General features: G+C 40.2%; 2 protein-coding genes across 2 annotated transcripts; both read right to left on the bottom strand.

Annotated features, from left to right (window-relative positions):
• Positions 1 to 6,242: 6,242 nt before the first annotated feature.
• On the bottom strand, positions 6,243 to 7,190 carry LOC100716035 (olfactory receptor 2G3-like). The gene has a single exon (XM_003462512.1). The coding sequence runs from the start codon at positions 7,188 to 7,190 to the stop codon at positions 6,243 to 6,245; it is 948 nt and encodes a 315-aa protein (XP_003462560.1).
• Positions 7,191 to 15,079: 7,889 nt separating this feature from the next.
• LOC100727351 (olfactory receptor 2A5-like) lies at positions 15,080 to 17,960 on the bottom strand. The gene is made up of 2 exons (XM_003462471.1): positions 17,916 to 17,960; positions 15,080 to 16,039 (listed from the first exon to the last, which is right to left on the bottom strand). Exons 1-2 carry the CDS (start codon positions 17,958 to 17,960, stop codon positions 15,080 to 15,082), a joined length of 1,005 nt encoding a protein of 334 aa, XP_003462519.1.
• Between the last annotated feature and the right edge of the window lie 519 nt (positions 17,961 to 18,479).

Genomic DNA, 18,479 nt, shown 5'->3' with positions numbered 1-18,479 from the left:
CTTATCAAAATGCCCTCTAACTGGCTGTGATATGTGATTTCAAATATTATTCTTCCTTAAGCTATTTATATTCACCATAACTCTCATCTGTACAATAATTATTACTTTCCTACTGAGCTCAAATTTCCTTCATTGATATTTCATCAGATCGAGTCCATATCACCTGTATTAGACGGTTAAATCTTAAAGAGAACATTAATAGGTTTTAGGTTTTCTTTGTGTTCATAGCAAAGTTCTGACATTGTTTCATTATGGCAGCATTTTCTTGAACAGTCTATTATTTATATACATTGAGTGATTTAAACTTTGCAAAGTCAAAACCAAGCTTGGAATAGGAAAAGTATTGGCTAGTTGTATGGAGTATGGGATGTCAGAATGACATAAGCAAACAGTAGAAATTCTTGACTCCTTTTCCTTGTTTTTCTTAGTGGTGGAAAGAGGACAAAATTTTGGGGAGAGTCTATAAAGGTGGCAAAGTCTTTTCATGAAAGCTTTTCCTCCAAATCAGGCTTCTTTTATGTGTTGCCCACTTTTATTGGTTTGACAGCCTCTGTTGGCCAGTGCAGTTTCCTAAGCTTCTATGGAGTAACTTCTGTATGCCTCCTCCAAAGTTCCAGGGACACTAAGGGCCACTCACCTGAAGTGACTGGTTTTTGCATTGGTAAGAGAAGCCATCATGACCATCATACCCTACAATCCCCCTCCCCCAGCAACCTCTTTTCTTTATTTAAAGAGAAAAAACCCCAGAAAAAATGGGTAGAAATAATACAGAATTTCAGAAAAAAATAAACAGTAAGAAATCACTAGTTGATAAGTTACATATTGTCATCTTAGAAATAGTTGTTCAAGTTACAAAATTAAAGCATACAAAGTGACATTCAAATAATGACACTGCAAACAGTTCTGCTCAATGATCCAACAAAAACTTAGTAATAGGGTTATCAGTCCTACACACTTGTTTTTTATCTTAAAGAGGGTAAGATTAAACATGACAAAACAGAACAGAATATTTCATAAGGAAACAATTTAAAGAAACACAGATTTCAAAGCAAGTCCACTGGAGATCTTCACTGTCTGTCTTATTGTCTCTAGTTTTGTTCCAAATAGTTGTCCCCATCTTCACACAAATTAAATATATACTGAACATTATAGAACTAATCAAATCATTACAGGATGATGAAGGCTTTTTAGGTCTTCAAGACCTGATTTTGGGGAAGTCAATAATGACTACCATAATGTCTCTCATTCTCTTCATAGTAGCTGTCTTTATCTTTATGTATGCTGAAATTGAACGTAAGAGACTAGACTAATATCACTCTGAACAGTGAATAATGGTATTGCTAGATTTTATATCATAATGCTACAGAATTAGCATTGGGTTTCTTAGTGTCTCTTCTTCTTCAGAGTATTTGTTCATTACATCACGTATTATATAATGTGTTCCTGTAAATAGTTTAGAAATTCTTCCCATGTGTGAATCTCTACATGTATATCTATCTTTTCTGTATTATAGGGAAAAACAGATCAAAACAAGACAACAAAACAAATTCCTAGAAAAACATGAAATGAAAAAGACATATAAGACCACAATATTAGGTGATCTACAGTAGTTACTATGCTTTCTCTTGTTATTTTCAGTAGAATTGTCCACATCATCAGGCATTATATAGTTAAGCATAGAATTATGTAGCTATTTTATAACAACATAACTTTTTGAAGATATTGTAGGACTTGAAAGCAGTTAATAATCAAAACCAGAATGGATATCTTTTACATCTTGTCATCTTCAGAGTAGTTGCCTCTACTCTTAGACTTGTTACTATCAAGCATACCAAATTCGAATAAAATCAGTCAAGGCAAAATAGCAGTCTAACAAACTAGCTTCAGATGAAATCAGTCATAGTAAGACAGTGTAAGTAATACAGGGTTTCAGTTTAAGTTAATAGGAAATTAAGGATAGTTACCATCATATAACCTGCTATTTTTGGGTTAGCTCTCTGTGCCCTCACATCTAATATGAATAGACAGAGCAGAACAAAATATAATCAAACTAAACAGAGTGATAAGACTACTGTGGCTTTTAAATCCTGATACGCTATTAACAATGTCCTCTGCCTTCGTTTTTTAGGCAATACCTCACCTTTCCCCTTCTCAGTGTGCTTTGTATATTTTGGGTCCCACTAGCTCCTTTAGTTTTTAGACTAGGGGGTCAACTTGTTATTTTTCTGAGTGTTGCTGAACCTTTTTAACCCTGAGCTTGATCTTGTGCTGTACTCCTTTACTTACTAAAGCCACAAGGTTTTCCTTCCTTCCAGCTGTGTACACTGCACAAAAGTGTCATAACTTTCCAACCTATTTGCAGCTGCTGGAAAGTTGTCCCTATTTCTCTCTGGTTTCCTGTCACATATAGCATTGTTTTCTCATCTTTGACTTAGTTTATTATCCTCTTTCAGGTTGAGTGTATTTCCTATTCAGAGCATCTCAATGGATCCTGCCTCCTAAGCTACTCTACCTGTGTTTCTTTTTTGTTAGTGTAACAAGGCTATCTATATTAAAGATTATAGCTTACCATCTCCGCCTCATTTCTGCTATTTTATTCTTCTGCTATTATTTGTCCACATTACTCCTTCATTCCACTATCTGCTCTGTTCATTGAGGCCTCTCTGCCACTGTTGCTGGAATCCTGGTATTTTTTCCTCTCTCTCTCTGGAATGTCCTTCAGTATTTTTTGTAGGGTTGGGTTGGTGGCCATGAACTCCCACAGTTCCTCCTTGTCTTGGAAATATCTTGTTTCTCCATTAATTTTGAAAGAGAGTTTTTTCAAGTACATCAGTCTTGGTTGGAGGTTATTTTCTTTCAGGGCTTGGACTATTTTCCCCAGGCTCTTCTCGATTTGAGAGTTTGTGTTGATAACTCTGTTGTTATTCTGATAATTTTTCCTTTGTAGGTAATCTGCTTCTTTTCTCTGGCTGCTTTTAATATTCTGTTCTTGTGATGGATTTCTGGAATCTTGATTATTATATGTCTGGGTGTAGATCTGTTTTGGTTGTAGGTGGCTGGAGTTCTGTATGCCTCATTTATCTGGATATCATTTCTTTTTCCTATGCTTGGGAAATTTTCCTTAATTATATCTGTGAACCGTCTTTGTAGTTCATTTGTGGTTAGTCCTGCTTCTTCACTCACGTTTCTTATTCTTAAGTTATCTTCGAGCCTTTGAATTGTTTCTTTCTGGTTCCTTGTTATTTTTAAGAGATCTTTTCTTTCATGATCACACATCATAAATCTCTCTTCAAGTTTTGAAAGGCTAACTTTAGATTCTGTCAAGCTTTCAATGGAGTTTTTAGTTTCCTGGTAATCTTTTTGGATCTGTTTCATTTATTCTAGGTTTTGTTTATATTCTTCATCAAAGGTTTCTCTTCCTTTTCTGAGCTCCTCTGTTCTTCCATCTGTGTTCTCTTGGGAGGGGCTTATCATTTCTTTAATTAATCTTTTTATATGTTGCTTCACTTGGATCAGAAGTACAGTTTTAAATTTGTCTATGAGGTCATGAAGGTATTTCTTTATGTCCACTGATGCTGTGTCTAATATTGCATGAGTACTGCACTGGTTCTCTTCTGTATTTACCTCTCCTGGGCTTATTTCCCCAGAGTCAGTGGCTGGAGGTATTTTTTTTTTTATTTCTATCTCTTGTCATGTTTCTAGTTTCTTTTAGACAGGTGTGTCCTGGGGGGTCTCTGGCCCTCTCCGTATTGCTTAGGGTCTTTCCTGAAGCATGCTTACTGGGGTTTTCCTGCCCCCCTCAATTTTCTGTTATCTGAGGTACACGCAGGGATGCAGGGATGGTGCAGGCTAGCTTCGAGCCTCTGAGCCAGTTGACCCACAATTTCCTTCTGCAACTTAGGCTGTACCTTGTGGATGTCACAGAGTCATGACAATTTTGTCCCTGTCTACTGGGTCCCAACCAGAGGCATAGCTCAGCCCCAACAGAACCCACCAGTCCTCTCTGCACCAGGGGTGGCTGACTGACACTGCCCCAGCACTAGGTTCTGCCCAACTCCAAGATGTCCTCCAGCCAGTGACAGCAGCCACAGGACCCAATGCCCAGAACTCACGGGTAATCAATGCAGCTCTCCATCTTGGCTCCATGCCACGCTGTGCTGTGTCCTCCAGCCAAAGGCTTGGGACTCAACAATTCCTGTTATTGGTGGCTGTGGCTTCAGCTCCACCTTGAATTGCTGACTGCACGGCACTCCCAGCACAGCGTGGACTGGTCTCAGTGAGTGCACAGGGCTCCAGCTCTCCACTTGCATTTTTCCTTCCTCTGCAGAGGTAGATTCTAGCTTGATGTGGTTTTTCTACATCTAGATCGGCATTCTACCTCTTCAAAAAACTGCACAGCACCTAGCTTTGGCATCCAGGTGCATGGTCCTCTCTGCAGCCTCCTCTGGTGTGGCCAGGCAGCTCCAGCTGCTACTCACCAAGAGCCAATAAAGTTCTCCACCTTGGCTCCACTCCAAACTGCACCATGACCTCCTGGCCCTGGGCTCATTGACTACCGTTATCAGCAGCTGCGGCTTCAGCTCGACTTTGGATCGTCTGACTCTAGGGCATGCCCAGCCCAGCATGGAATGTGTCTCAGTGAGCATACGGAGCTTCAGCCCTTCACTGTGCTTTTCCTTCCTGTTCCTAATTTTATTTTTCCCTTCAGTTTGCTTCTGGCTTAATAAGAATCATTCTCTAATTGTCTGGCCCTCTCCATGTTGTTAAATTCTAGCATCTGAGCTGTTTTCCTCACAGAGGTTCTCTATCCAGCTTCTTGGCAAGGTGCCATTTTTCTCTCCCCTCCAACCTGTTAAATAGAGCACTCCAACAAAACAAGTATTAATCAGTGCAGATTTGAGCAAATGTTTATTCAAAATTCTAGTATGTAGAATACCAGTGAAGGTACCTCGGAGGAGGGCTAGCTGGTTGTAATCAGGGACTCCTCATGTAAAATCTTGAGAGGCTCTCATACTTATTTATGGCTTTCTGATTGTGAGTTCATGAGTTTCATGGCAACACTCTCAAGCTAACTAAATTCATAGGAGACTGGAATATAAACAAGTGTCAGTTTCTTTATTTGTAATGCTAGTTTTCTCTTTCTCAAGAGCAGAGCGTCCTCTTTTTCTAGGCTTCTGCTTGTAAACTGTGGTATTAAGAAAGGAGAGTAGCAATGTTTATAGATAGCGTTCAGAGTGTCCAGCACTGTTCTAAGAATTTTCATTGACTTGTCACAATAATTCTACAAGATATTGATTTGCTACCATTATTATTCAGCCTTTATAGATATAGTAATTCACCTTTATAAATAAGGAAACAGTCTGGTTACAGAGTAGGATCTCTTAATCACTAAGATACAGTTTGGGTAGTGTTTCACCTGTGTATCAAGAGACAACATAGCAGGGATTCACCTCTCTAGACAGGAGGTGAATTATTCCCTGAATTGCCCTGGAAATCTTGGATGGACAATGCTCAATGCGTGAATCCTATTCTAAGGCCACTCTTGGTTTTGCTGAGTCTGAAGCACTGAATTCCCAGCTTCCCATCATGAATTACTAAATTTATCTCTGTTTCTTATTTTATCCTTTGCCATACCCCTCATACTGGCAATTGGGGAGATCCCCAATATGGTATCATGCATAGGAGGTAGTGTAATTCACTGCCAGCCCAGGGTTGCAATACCTGTATTTGTGTTAGGAACCTCCAAGCTTGCACTTTTATGCTAGCTTATTTTAGAATTACGTGAATTTTTTCTTCAGAGACCATGTAATCTCTGGTGTACCTGAGGCCATTCTTCCTTTTTCCTAAGAATTTTTCTTTAGACCCATGCTTATTCCTGATCAAGATAAAGAAAGTTAGTGATATGTGGTCCTCTGAGTAATTATTGTTCCCAGTTATCCTGAATTTGTTTAAAATGCCCACCTCTCATGCACTCAATCATTCAATCATAAAATGTTAATGATGCTTTGTTTGTGCCAGACACTGTACTGGTTCCTGGAAATCAGAAGTTAATCTGTTGGTACTCTGTCTATAGATAGGTTCCTTGATGGTTAGGGAAATCCCAGCTTCTGGAACCATTGTCAGGTCTACAACAGGTACCTTCCCTGGTACATCTCCTTTAACCATTAGATAATCTTTGTCTGTGCTATTGCTTGTGATTAGAGAGAACAGAGAAGGGTCATGGGTCTTGCTTTCCAGTGGATTCATTCAGGGCATTTGCCCCAGCCTGTCACTTTGAGGAAAGCCCTCTTCACATCTTTGTTTCTGAGGCTATAGATTATAGGGTTGAGAAAGGCAGATATGACATTGTAGAACAGAGCCAGTTTCTTGTCCCTCTCTGGGGAGGCATTGGCCCCAGGGTTCATGTACATAAACATAGCAGGTCCACAGAACATAGTGACCACAGTGATGTGAGATGCACAGGTGGAGAAGGCCTTGAGTCGACCTTGGGCTGAGGGAATTTTTAAGATGGTGGCAAAAATGAAGACATAAGAGGTCAGGATGAAAGAAAGTGGTACCAGCAGAAGAATGAAGCCAAGTATGAAATCTACTCGGTCATTGAGAGATGTGTCTGCACAGGCCAGTTTCAGAACAGCAGGGACCTCACAAAAGAAGTGATTGACCTCATTGGGTCCACAATAGGGTAGGCGCATGGTGAAGACAGTGTAGACTAAGGAACAACTGACACCCCATAATCCACAAAAGACTACCATAGCTCTGCACAAACATGGGTTCATGATAACTCTGTACCTGAGTGGATAGCAAATGGCCACATATCTATCACAGGCCATAACAGAGAATAACCAGCCCTCAGTGATGCCCAACACCAGAAAGATATACATCTGGGCCACACACCTAGCATAAGAGATAGTTTTTTTCTGGAAGATCAGATGCACCAACATCTGGGGCACAGTGGTGGTAACATAGCTCATGTCCAGCATGGAAAGGACACAAAGGAAGAAATACATTGGTGTGTGGAGGCGAGAGTCCAGTTGGATCAAGGTGACAATGAGCCCATTGCCCATGAGTGTGGAAAGGTAGAGAAAGAGGAAGATGTTGAAGAGGATTACATTAGTTTGGGGATTCCTGGAGAATCCCAGAAGGATAAACTCAGACACAGAGCTGTTGTGCACCCAGGGGAAGTCCTGCATTATTTTTCAGCTGCAGTGGAAGAAATGGATCTAGTGGTCCAGCTTATTATGCATATTCAGATGCTATGGCTGCTCTATTATTGGAAAGGTCCGTGGCTACTTGATTCTATTTGGAATGAATATCACTTCAAAGACTGCATTCTGCCTGGGGTGAGGCTAATTTTGGGAAGGTGAGGAAACTCTTCATGGTATATTTAACTTCTAAGACCAGAATCTTTTCTGAAACTCCCCATCGTTTAATTTCCCTCCTTTTCACCAGCCCGGGAAAGACCTCTTGTTTCTTCTCATTTTGGAGCTACCATCATATAGTGCACTGCTTGGGGACTTTTCTCTTTACCTTTGGCTGCAGAGGAGGAGGATGAAGATTTGAAACTCTCCCCTACCTCTTCTTCAAAACATGTATTCAGAACCGTTTCTTTTGGTGCCTTCAACTTTTGATCACTATCGAGAAACAGACAAGAAGAGATATATGCCTTCATAAACATGAAAAGCTTTAAAAAATTATCTGGGTCTCTATTTGACTCCTTTATGTCTCTAGAAGTTTTCCCATATCTTATTTTAAATGGAGTTGTTCAGCAATTACGCCCCTTCTTGTACTTACCACTCCTGAAGGGAAGATCCTTCCTGTTTGACTAAAATTTGACCATGCTTAAGGCAGAATAATAGCTATTGCCTCTGCTTAAAGGGAGCACTGGATTTTATAAAGCCTCTCAGACAGATGGAAAATCTCTCTGAATTATGATTAACTCCATAGGGTTCCTTTCTCTTCCTTTCTCTTCTTGAGATTTACGATTGTCAGGTAGCAGAGCATAAAGACTGTGCTTCATTGAAGGCCAATTGTCTTGTCCCTGGTGCTACTGGAGGTGGTATGTTCCTGTGGAGAAGCATGGAATTTGGAATCAGCATTTTTCAGTTAAAATCTTGATACTTCTACTATGGCCCTGTTTATGTAATTTATCTCCTTGAGTTTCAGCTTCCTTTTCTGTGAAATGGGCACAGTATCTACCAGGAAAGATATTCTATGAGAAGTAATGTATGGCATGCATGAGGAAACTAGCACCAGGACCATCAGGGAGGTAGCCCAGCAGTGCTAGTTTCCATCAGTAGAGAAGTGATGACCTTGAGAAAAAGCACCCAGGGAGGTAGCAGGGCTTAGTGTACAAACCTAGGGAGCCAGAGTGCCAGTGGGATCAAATACCAAGTTGAAACAGGGCCCAAAACTGTCAAAACGTGATAATCTTGAAGGTATAAGTGCCTCAGATGTGAGAGGTTTATGTGGTAAAATGTCAGATTGTGGGGGATTCTGAGGAGTGCACTGGGCTATAAAGAGGAGTGAGGGTGGCTGGGGATTTAGCTCAGTGTCATAAGCACCTGCCTTGCAAGCAGGCAGTCGTGAGTTCGATCCCCGGTACCGATAAAAAAAAAAAAATAAGTTTAAGAGGAGTGAGAGGAGGAGATGTTTTGATCTGCACATAAAGAGGAGGGCGTGGCTTCTGTCCCCTAAAGTCAAGAAAAGTTCAGAATGTACACATACAGAGCAGGGAGAAATCCAGAGACAGAGAGAAGCTCGAGAGAGGGGCCTCTTCAGAAGTAGTTAACAACAGCAGCACAAGTGTGAGTTGTGAGTTGCGGCTCCAACAGGGTATAAGTGGAGGGAGGAGGTGAGAATGAGGTGGATAGGGATACAGTTACCTGTGATCACCGGGCCAACCAGACCAGGGTTCTTCCTACATAGCAGTTTGTGTTCACAGTGGTGAGGGAATCTGGCTAAGTGGCTGAAAGTGGTTTATCTAGCCACCACTGCAGAGAACAAGAGGTTGATATAAATAATAAGAAAATGTTACACATAAATGTGAAATCTCCTGTCTCTTTCCTGACTCAAAAAACAAACCACACCAAGCTTTGACTGGGCAACAGTTTGCTGGGAAATAATTGGGAACTGAAACTGATCAACGAAAAGAAACTTGAAAAAATTAAACAAGAGGCTACATCACTGAGAACTAACTGATTGGTGCGTACGTGTACATACGTGTATGTGATGTGTTGCGTGTGTGTGTGTGGCATGAAACTGTAGCTGTAGCAACCGGGCCACCTGTGGAACACTGTTACCACTGCTGGGCAGTATTCTAAGGGAAACCTGGTTAAGTTGAACGAGGCCATAACAAAAGATCTGAAAGTCACATTGTGTGAGGAGGAGCTGAAGGAAATAGGGATGTTTCTTCTACTGAAGTGGAAGGCGATGTGCATTTGGAAGCTAAGGACCAACTCTTTGCACATCATGTGAAAACACAAAGGAGTCATTTAATGTGAAGGAAGATGAGTCTTATTCTGGATGGCCCCAAGAGATAAAGCTGAGAATTATACCAAGAAGGCAGGTTACATCTTAATGTAACCAACTTAGGAAGTATGACAAAAATATACAGTAAGTGTTTAAAAGTTATTACAATAAAAGGGATATTCCCATTAAACTCTCTCAAAATACTTCCATTCAATAGGAATGCACTTACCTCATCATTCTGGTTACTTTCCAAAGCAATTCTGGAAAACCTCTTCCGTATCTTTGTGTGTGTGTGTGTATGTGTCTTTATGAGGTGTGATCAACAATATAGTGAATACTGCTGCCAAATGCCATCCATCGAAAAAGTGGGCTTGTGAAAACATTATGGTGTATTTTTATCAGTTTATTCACTGGGCCTGGCAATGTACAACTTCTGAATTTTCCTTTAAGTCAAAATGACCATGAATCCTTTCAGGATATTGAGGCAGCCAGGACTGCAAAACTAAAGATACTCATGAAAGAGGACTTCAGACCTACTTTAGAAAGTGGCACGAATGATGGCATAGATCTGTTCAAAGGAAAGGGAAGTATTTTGAGGGGATTGATGGCAATGTGTTTTCTACTATTGTAAAATTTTTAAAAATATGAACATTCATAGCAGTTTTTGGTCACACCTGTGAAGAAGGATCTGATGTGAATGGAAAAGGTGGAAGCAGGCAAGTGTCCAATCAGACAGAGCAGAAAGCCGACAGGTGGAGAGCATTAGGCAGGGATGGCCCAGTTTTGAGGATGACGTGCTTCAAGCCCCTGTCTCTGCCCCTCTTCTCCTTACCTGGTGCTGGGCTCCGGGTGAGGGATGAGCCTGGGGCCTGCTGGGTCTTCCTTTAGCATTATGCTCCTGGTCTTCAGGGAAGACAGATCAGGTGGCTTCTTAATGAGTCTTCTGTGCCTTGGCATCCTCCAGGGCCTATTGCAGTGCTCTCAGTTCCTTAAGCACACATTTTACCCCCTTGCCCTGAACAACCAAGGCCTGCACACTCAGCCCAAGGCTCCCTACACTCCGTAATCTATCTACATCTTCTCTCAGAGTTCCAGGAGAAAGATGTGTGAGCATCAGTTGGAGTAAGTGCATAGCCTGAAAAGCCCAAGGGATGATGCCTGTCAGGGAAGCCTTATGTGCATCACAGAGAATGAGTAGCAGCTGCCCAAGGGCCCTGGATCTGGGGGGGTCCTCTTAGTGCTCAGCCATTGGGGTTCTCCATCCCACATTCTCTGTCCTGCTCTGCTCGGTACTAGTCTTCACTGGGTTCCAAAACACTGTGACTTCTTAGAGGGCAAAGAATATCCCTAAGCAATGGTGGAATCTTTCATAGAACCTGGATCAAGGTGAAGCAACTGATAAATATTCCACATGACAGCAAAACCCTGGAGAGCTGGAAGACCTGATATCAAATCCCGATTCTGCCACTTTCTAGTGGGATAATATTGGAAAAGATATCTCCTTGTCCTTGTTTTCTCATCATAAAAATGGGGCAGTAACAGCATAAATTGGGTATAATGTTAAATCTGACCAAATAGGGGGCAGACAATGTAAAATATGCATGTGGTTTGTGCTTGATCTGAATCCACAGTAGATGTCAGATGATTGATTTACTTGTCATACAAATGTATGTTTTTTCTTTTTTAAATTTTTTATTTTTTAAAAAACAAAACAGGAAAAAGATTAGAAATAATACAGAATTAAAAAAATAACAGTAAGAAATCAGCACTATTTAATATATTACACATTGTTATCTTAGGAGTAGTTGCTCAAGTTACAAAATCAAAGCATAAAAAATGAACAAACAATCCATAAACAGTGACAGCACAAACTATTCTTTTTGAGGAACTAACAGAGAATGACTTGTATGGTTAGCTACCTTGCACATTTAAACATACATACAGTTATACCTGTACACCTACAAGTTGTTTTTTCCTTTTGAACACTTTCTTTCTCTTTCATTATTACAATACCAATTGTACATTAAGTTTGCAGTACTGATGGAGTCTCTTTCAAAGCAAACTAGCAGACACAGCAGACATAAGGTGCTGCTGCTAACTTCTCTGCAGTCAGCAAGAGCACATATGTGCGGAGTCTGTGTCAGCGGAGGCCGGAGGAATTCAGGAAAGGCAGCCTTATAGACAAAGTTCTGGAGAAAAGTCCTGGAAACTGATCTGCATCCATCTGGCTCACTCCAAAATGTACCAGTATCTGGACAGCACGAATGACCCAATGTGCAGCCAAGGTTAGGAACCTCTTTCCAAGGGGGTCCCCTGCAAGTCCAGCTCCCAGAACATTCTCGATATTAATAGATCTTCTCCTATATTAATTGTCCAAAAATATTTGATTATGAATGTCTTTAAAATAATAACAAGTAGGAGCAGGATGATATGAGTTTCAGGCAATATACTGAATTGAATAATATCTCCCCAAAAGTTGTGTTCACTTAAACCTTAGAAAGTTGAAATTAGGGTCTTTGTGAAGTCAAACTATAGTGAAATCATGCTGTAGAGTAAGATGGCTCCTAGATCCCTTCAGGGGTGTTCTTACAATAGGAGGGAGAATCGGAGAGAACCCTGCACACACAGTGGGAAGAAGGCTGTGTGAAGATGGAAGCAGAAACCATAGTGAGGCAGTCGCAAGCCGAAGGAAACTAAAGTATTTATCTGTTAAATATCAATGATTAGCAAGCCAATGATGGTAGCTTTTCTCCCTGCTGCCTTGAAGAAGAGTCACACAGACCAACAAATGTATATTTTTATAAGTAGACTTAAGAGTGATGAGGAGCCAAAATTTCTCCCTCTCATCTATCATTATTTCTTCTTCTACTTCTTTTTCTTCTTCTTCTTCTTCTTCTTCTTCTCCTCCTCCTCCTCCTCCTCCTCCTCCTCCTCTTCCTCCTCCTCCTCCTCCTTTTCTTTTTCCTCTTCCTCTTCCTCCTCTCCCTCCTCTTCCTCCTCCTCTTCCTCTTATTCTTCTCTTCTTCTTCCTCCTCCTCCTCTTTCCTCTCCTCCTCCTTCTCCTCCCCTGCTCCTTGGGGTGCTGGGGATTGAACCCAGGGCCTTTCCTCCTCCTCAGTGGAGCGTCTCTACCACTGAGTTGGATCCTCAGTTCCCCTTCCCTTCTTGAATGAGTCAGGGTATATGGCATTTACTTCATAACAGTGACCAGAATCAGTCCTAAGCATTTATGGGGTGGACAGCCCTTTGGATAATGAAATGTAAGAAATCTGAAGTAGCCTAATTTAATTTGAAATCACTACAATTGGAGTCAAATACCAGTGCCACTTAGAGTTGGCAAATAGAACCATCTTATTTTCAAACTCTAGTGTGATGATTTCCCAGAACCCTGGGTTGTGATGAAGTACAAAATGGATGAAGACAAAAAATTAGTGCCATGTAGTGGGGTTGTTGCTATAACAAACATTGGAAAATGTGGAAGCATCTGTGGAAATGGACAATGCACTGAGGTGTGAAGGTTTAGAGGAGATGACTAGAAAAAGCCTGCAGTTCTATGGACGGAATACTAAGGACTCAGAAGAGAAGAACTGTGGAGAGATGCTGCAACTTCTTGGAGATGACTTAAGTGGTTTTGATCAGAACATGGGTAGAAATGTGACACTCGGAGATCTTGGATGAGAGTAAGGTTGGAAAACAGGAATAAAGGTTATCTTTAAGGTTGCAAAAAACTTGCCAAAATTGTGTCTTAGGGCTTTCTGGAAGGCAGAATTTAATAGTGATAAATCAGCATATCTGGTGAGAGAAATCTGTACACAAACATTGAAGGAATTGAAAGGCCTGCTTTGAACTCCTTAAAGTAAAGTAAAAGAGGTAATATAAAGATATAAAAAGAACTTGCAGATGGGCCACATAAAGAGTGAAGATCTATTTAGGAGAGCAAACCAGGGACATTCATGTGCACTGAATGACATTAGGAAACATCCAGAAGAGGGGACATGCATGTGACATACATGAATGAGGAAGAAGGCTTATGAGGAGTAGAAGTGGAGTCCATTCTAGGTGGAATAATCTGTGTAAACACCTGAGAAATGAGTCCAGGCCAAGAGCGGGTGGAACTGGGTGCATCTCCTGTGGGATTTTTCAGTGCTCTGAGAGCTTTAAGGAGAAAGTCTTTTTGGATCCAGCATTTGACTCTCACATGCTCCCTCTAATGACCTCAGAGCAATTTCCTTAATAAACCTCCTAAGTGAAGCCTCCTGAGTGCGTTCTTATCAGCATTTTGATACTTTGAGCTTTTATTAGAATCACTCATTAAGCTCTGTTTACAGCATTCTACTGCTTCTCCAGCTTGTTCTCAAAAGCTTTCCAAACTGCTCCCATAAACCAGTTCCAGATGCTTTAAGCCACGTGGTCAGGTACAGTCACAACAATCCTATGCCCACTGCCTATTTTCCATTAATCACTTTTCTGTCACCAGAGAAAACACTTGAAATTAACAAATTTAAAGGAGGAAAGATCTGTTTTGACTCATAGTTTTTAGAGGATTCAGCCCATGATTTGTTGATTCCAAGGCAGGAATGGCATGGCAGAAGGGCAGTGTGGTTACCTTCTGACGACCAGAAAGCAGAACAAAAGAGAAGGAGCTGGGGGCAAGAATACTCCCTTCTAGGTTATGCCCCCAGTGGTCCACCACCAACAGGTCTACCTCCCAGCAGCACATTTAGCTACTGAACTCATCAATGAATCCATTGAAATGAGTATAGCATCCCTATGATCCAACCACCTTCCAAACATATGAGACTTTGGGGGGACATTTTAGGTGTAAACCATAACCATATCCTTTTCATTTCACAACTAAGCCTCAAAACTCTCTAGTGGGGCTGGGGATATAGCTCAGTGGCCAACACCTGCCTGCAAAGTGCAAGATTTTAAGTTAAATTCCCAGTTAAAAAAAAAGAAAAAAGAAAGAAAACTCTTTACTGGCTACTTGAGAATTCTGTAGAATAGTGTGAATAGATAAGCTCTTAGACTTTGGAATTACTTTTCTTGGGTTGAAATCTCAGTGGTGTCATTTTTTTTTTATTCGGTACCGGGGATCGAACTCACGACTGCCTGCTTGCAAGGCAGGTGCTCATGCTGCTGAGCTAAATCCCCAGCCCCAGTGATGTCATTTCTATAATCATAATATTTAGCAAATTACTTAATCTTCTTGTGTCATAGTTTCTTCATCTATACAATGGAGACAGTGCTTACCTCTAGAATTGTAAGAATAAAAATAATAAGTATATATAAAGAACTTAGTGACATATAGAAAGAATTCAATGAAGTTATTAATTAAGCATAATAAATATCACAAAACACATTTTACTGACATAAAAATTAAATTACAGAGAAGTTAGATGAGTTTTCCAAAGTCACAGAAGGTCAATGGTATATTTTTAATCCTTGAGTATAATTTTCTCTGAGACCTTTCCTAATGTTTTCACTAATATATTGATATGAAAGTGGTTTTCTCCTAGATATCTTCCTCTTCTAGAGAGACTCTGTTAATTTTAATACATTCAGTGAGATTGTGATGACCAGAGGCACTGCAAAGTTCATAGTCTATGGCCTATTGAGTGTCCTCACTCATTCCCACCAACTTGAGGAAAGCCTTCTTTACATCCTTGTTCCGGAGGCTGTAGATAATGGGATTGAGAAATGCAGAGATGACATTGTAGAACAAGGCCAACTTTTTGTCATCCTCTGGGGAGGCTTCAGAGCCAGGCCTCATATACATGATCATGCAAGGGATACAAAACATGGTGACAACAGTGATGTGTGAGGCACATGTGGAGAAGGCCTTGACCTGACCTTGGGTGGAGCGAATTCTTAAAATAGCTATAAAGATACGAATATATGAGGCCAGAATGAGAAATAATGGGATCAGAAGCAAGATGAAACCCAAAATAAAGTCTACTTGGTCATTGAGGGATGTGTCTGCACAAGCCAGCTTTAAGACAGCAGGGATTTCACAAAAGAAGTGATTGATCTCACTGGGACCACAGTAGGGTAGACTCATTGCAAAGACCGTGTAGATGAGGGCACAGAGGAGACCACAAAGGGCAGAGCTGACTGCCAGAAGGACACATAGGGTTTGGCTCATCTGGACCCCATAGTGGAGGGGAGAACATATGGCAACGTATCTGTCATAGGCCATAGCTGCAAATATCCAGGTTTCAGTGATGCCCAGGGTCAGGAAAATGTACATCTGAACCACACACCCAATGTAAGAGATGGTTTTATGCTTGCTCACTAGATGGACCAGCATTTGGGGCACAGTAGTGGTGGCATAGCTGAGATCCAATAGAGAGAGGATACTGAGGAAGAAGTACATGGGTGTGTGGAGACGCACATCTACTCTGATCAGAGTGACAATAAGTCCGTTGCCCAGAACTGTAAATAAGTAGATGAAGAGGAAGAGGAAGAAAAGGATCCAATTAGTCCTGGGATTTCTGGAGAAGCCCAAGAGGATAAACTCAGTTATGAAGCTGTGATTTCTCCATCTCTGATTGTGCACATGTTTTTCCTTCTGAGGAAAGAAGAAGATAGATTTCTGATTCCTTTGCAGTTTCCATGAGAGAATGCTGTGTGAGATCCAGGGATGCAGAGGCTGAAGCCAAAATACCCATCTCCACACCAAGGAAACTCTATCCAATTGCCCAGCAGAGCTCTAGCTACTTAACAGGGATTCTAATAAATACATGTTGCTTTGCCTACTTTGTCTAACTAGCCTTGATAAAATTACAAGGTTACAGCAATGACAATTGAACAGAACAAAGTTTTCCTTTGAAGAACACACACACGTACGACACAAAACAGTCATGATACCTATATCATAGATCAGCCAAAGTAAGAAAGCTAAGGCAATAGTAAACAATTTGTAGAAAACCAAAAGGTCTGTAATTTCAAAGTCATTATTTCTAATATAAAAAAATAGGTGCTGCAAAGGATAATATGAATGTAAAAAAGGCAGAAAATATTCAGTTTCTTCTTTGCCTTCTTTCTCTATGATGCTATACTTTCAAAAACTCATGTATCATAAATCTTCAGAAAAGGGAAATATTTTAAATAACCTTTTTTGGGGAACAGAAAATAATCTTGTCTTTTATTCTCATACCCACTTTCCAGCCCTACCAGCAGTGGTTTCAACTGTAATGAAGAAACTTACAGGTAAAGAAGGCCACAGGAACTAAAACATTGAAATTCAGGAAAAAAAAAACTTGTGCCCTGGCACTTCTTAAAACACACAATATGTATTTACCTGTATCTGCAAGGCTTTCTTAAAAATGAGTGAGGAATCCTCCAAAGCTATGTTGCTCATAGGGAAGAGTTGAGTGGTGAGTGAAGCTAGATCTTCACTTTGAGCCGAATTTAATCCTCAATCCTAAATTGGAAGCCTGAATAAGAGAACAGACTCCTTACCAGCACTTTTCTTTATATTTTTGTTACTACTTAAGTAACTGCTACAGAACTATCACTTGGATATACCACTTTTTTCAGACCCCAAAGGAGAAAATGGTTAGTTATAAAATGGTGCTTTATAAAATGTATTAACAAATGTGATCCCATAAGATTATTTCAACAAACCACTAAGATCAGCATCACTATTTTTCTTTTCATAAAATCAGTCTTCCAGAGTTGAAAACCAGTAAGTGTTAGAACCAGGACTCAAACTCCAATCCTATGTGTTACCATCATATTAAGTTAAAATTTTTTGTCTCATACCATCAAATTTCACAAAGGGTTTTCATAAGGGCACCAAACACAAATAGCACACCTTGGGTGACATTTTGTGAGGAAATTGATCTGTACATTCACAATCTTAGTGGGGAGAAACTACATGCTTCATAGCATTAAAAATTGTTTTTTCATATAAAACTTCCAAACTTTGAGTCAGGGTTTCAATATCTGAGATATTATTCAGGAAGTGTAAGTCTGATACCTGTCAATTTAGATTAAAGCTGGACTGTGACTCAAAATGAATGGAAAGAATGATGTTAATGTTCATGTTAGAGACAATATGTAACAGTACAGGAGTTGCAGACTCTGAATTTGTAGCCTCATTGAATTCAAATCTAGGCTTTAGATGCTAACTATATGTGATAAATGTGAAATATAGCTCCATCCTAGACCACTTTGAATTTGTCCATCCAATTGCTAACTTTATGTCCATCTCTATTAGGGTACTTAACAGCCAAATTGTACCTTTCACTTCTTCTAAAAATCAAGCTTCTTATTTTCTGCTATAAGTCTGCTCCTCTCACAGTTTTCCTGAGTCATGGCAATTTCATCCTTCGTGTTGGCTAAATTAAGAAAGAACCTCAAAGTCTTTCACATTTTTTTCTTGTGCACTCCACATTCAACACACCAACAAATATTGTCAGTTTTCTTTCAAACATACATACCTGAAACTTCTCAACATCTCTATCATTGCCATTGATCCAAATCATTACCTTCTCCCACCAGTAACAGAAACTCCCATATTTTTCATTCTCTTACCCTACGGTCTTTTCTTAGCACAGTTACTAGAGTGATTCTGTTAAAATGTAGGCCATATCATGTAAATTCCCCTGTCAAAATTCTCCCATGGCTTCTTGTATCACTCAGAGGAAAAGCCGAAGTCCCAATGAGGGGTGCAAAGTCCCTTCCTCATCAGCCCCCTCTCGTTATCCCTTACCTCTCCTCTTACTCTTATCTGCTTTTGATGTTCCTAACTCAAGGCACACTTCTATTTCAGAATTTTGGTTTTGTTTTTTTTCCACTGTTTTTAAATTTTATTTTAAAGACAGTAAAGTTAAATGAAATGAAACAGACTATAGTCAATCAAAACAAAAAATACAGGACTTCAAAACAAGATAGTAGAAAATCAACAGTGGCTACCATAATGCCTCATGTTATCTTCAAAATAGCTGTTCATACCATTAGACATAATAAATCAAACAAAACAGAACAGAATGAAACCAATCAAA

This window comes from Cavia porcellus, unplaced genomic scaffold (assembly GCF_034190915.1).
Source record: "Cavia porcellus strain 051 isolate PalLab524CR breed Dunkin Hartley unplaced genomic scaffold, mCavPor4.1 scaffold_25, whole genome shotgun sequence".
Classification (NCBI taxonomy): Eukaryota; Metazoa; Chordata; class Mammalia; order Rodentia; family Caviidae; genus Cavia; species Cavia porcellus.
This window is presented reverse-complemented; position numbering and strand designations above follow the sequence as displayed.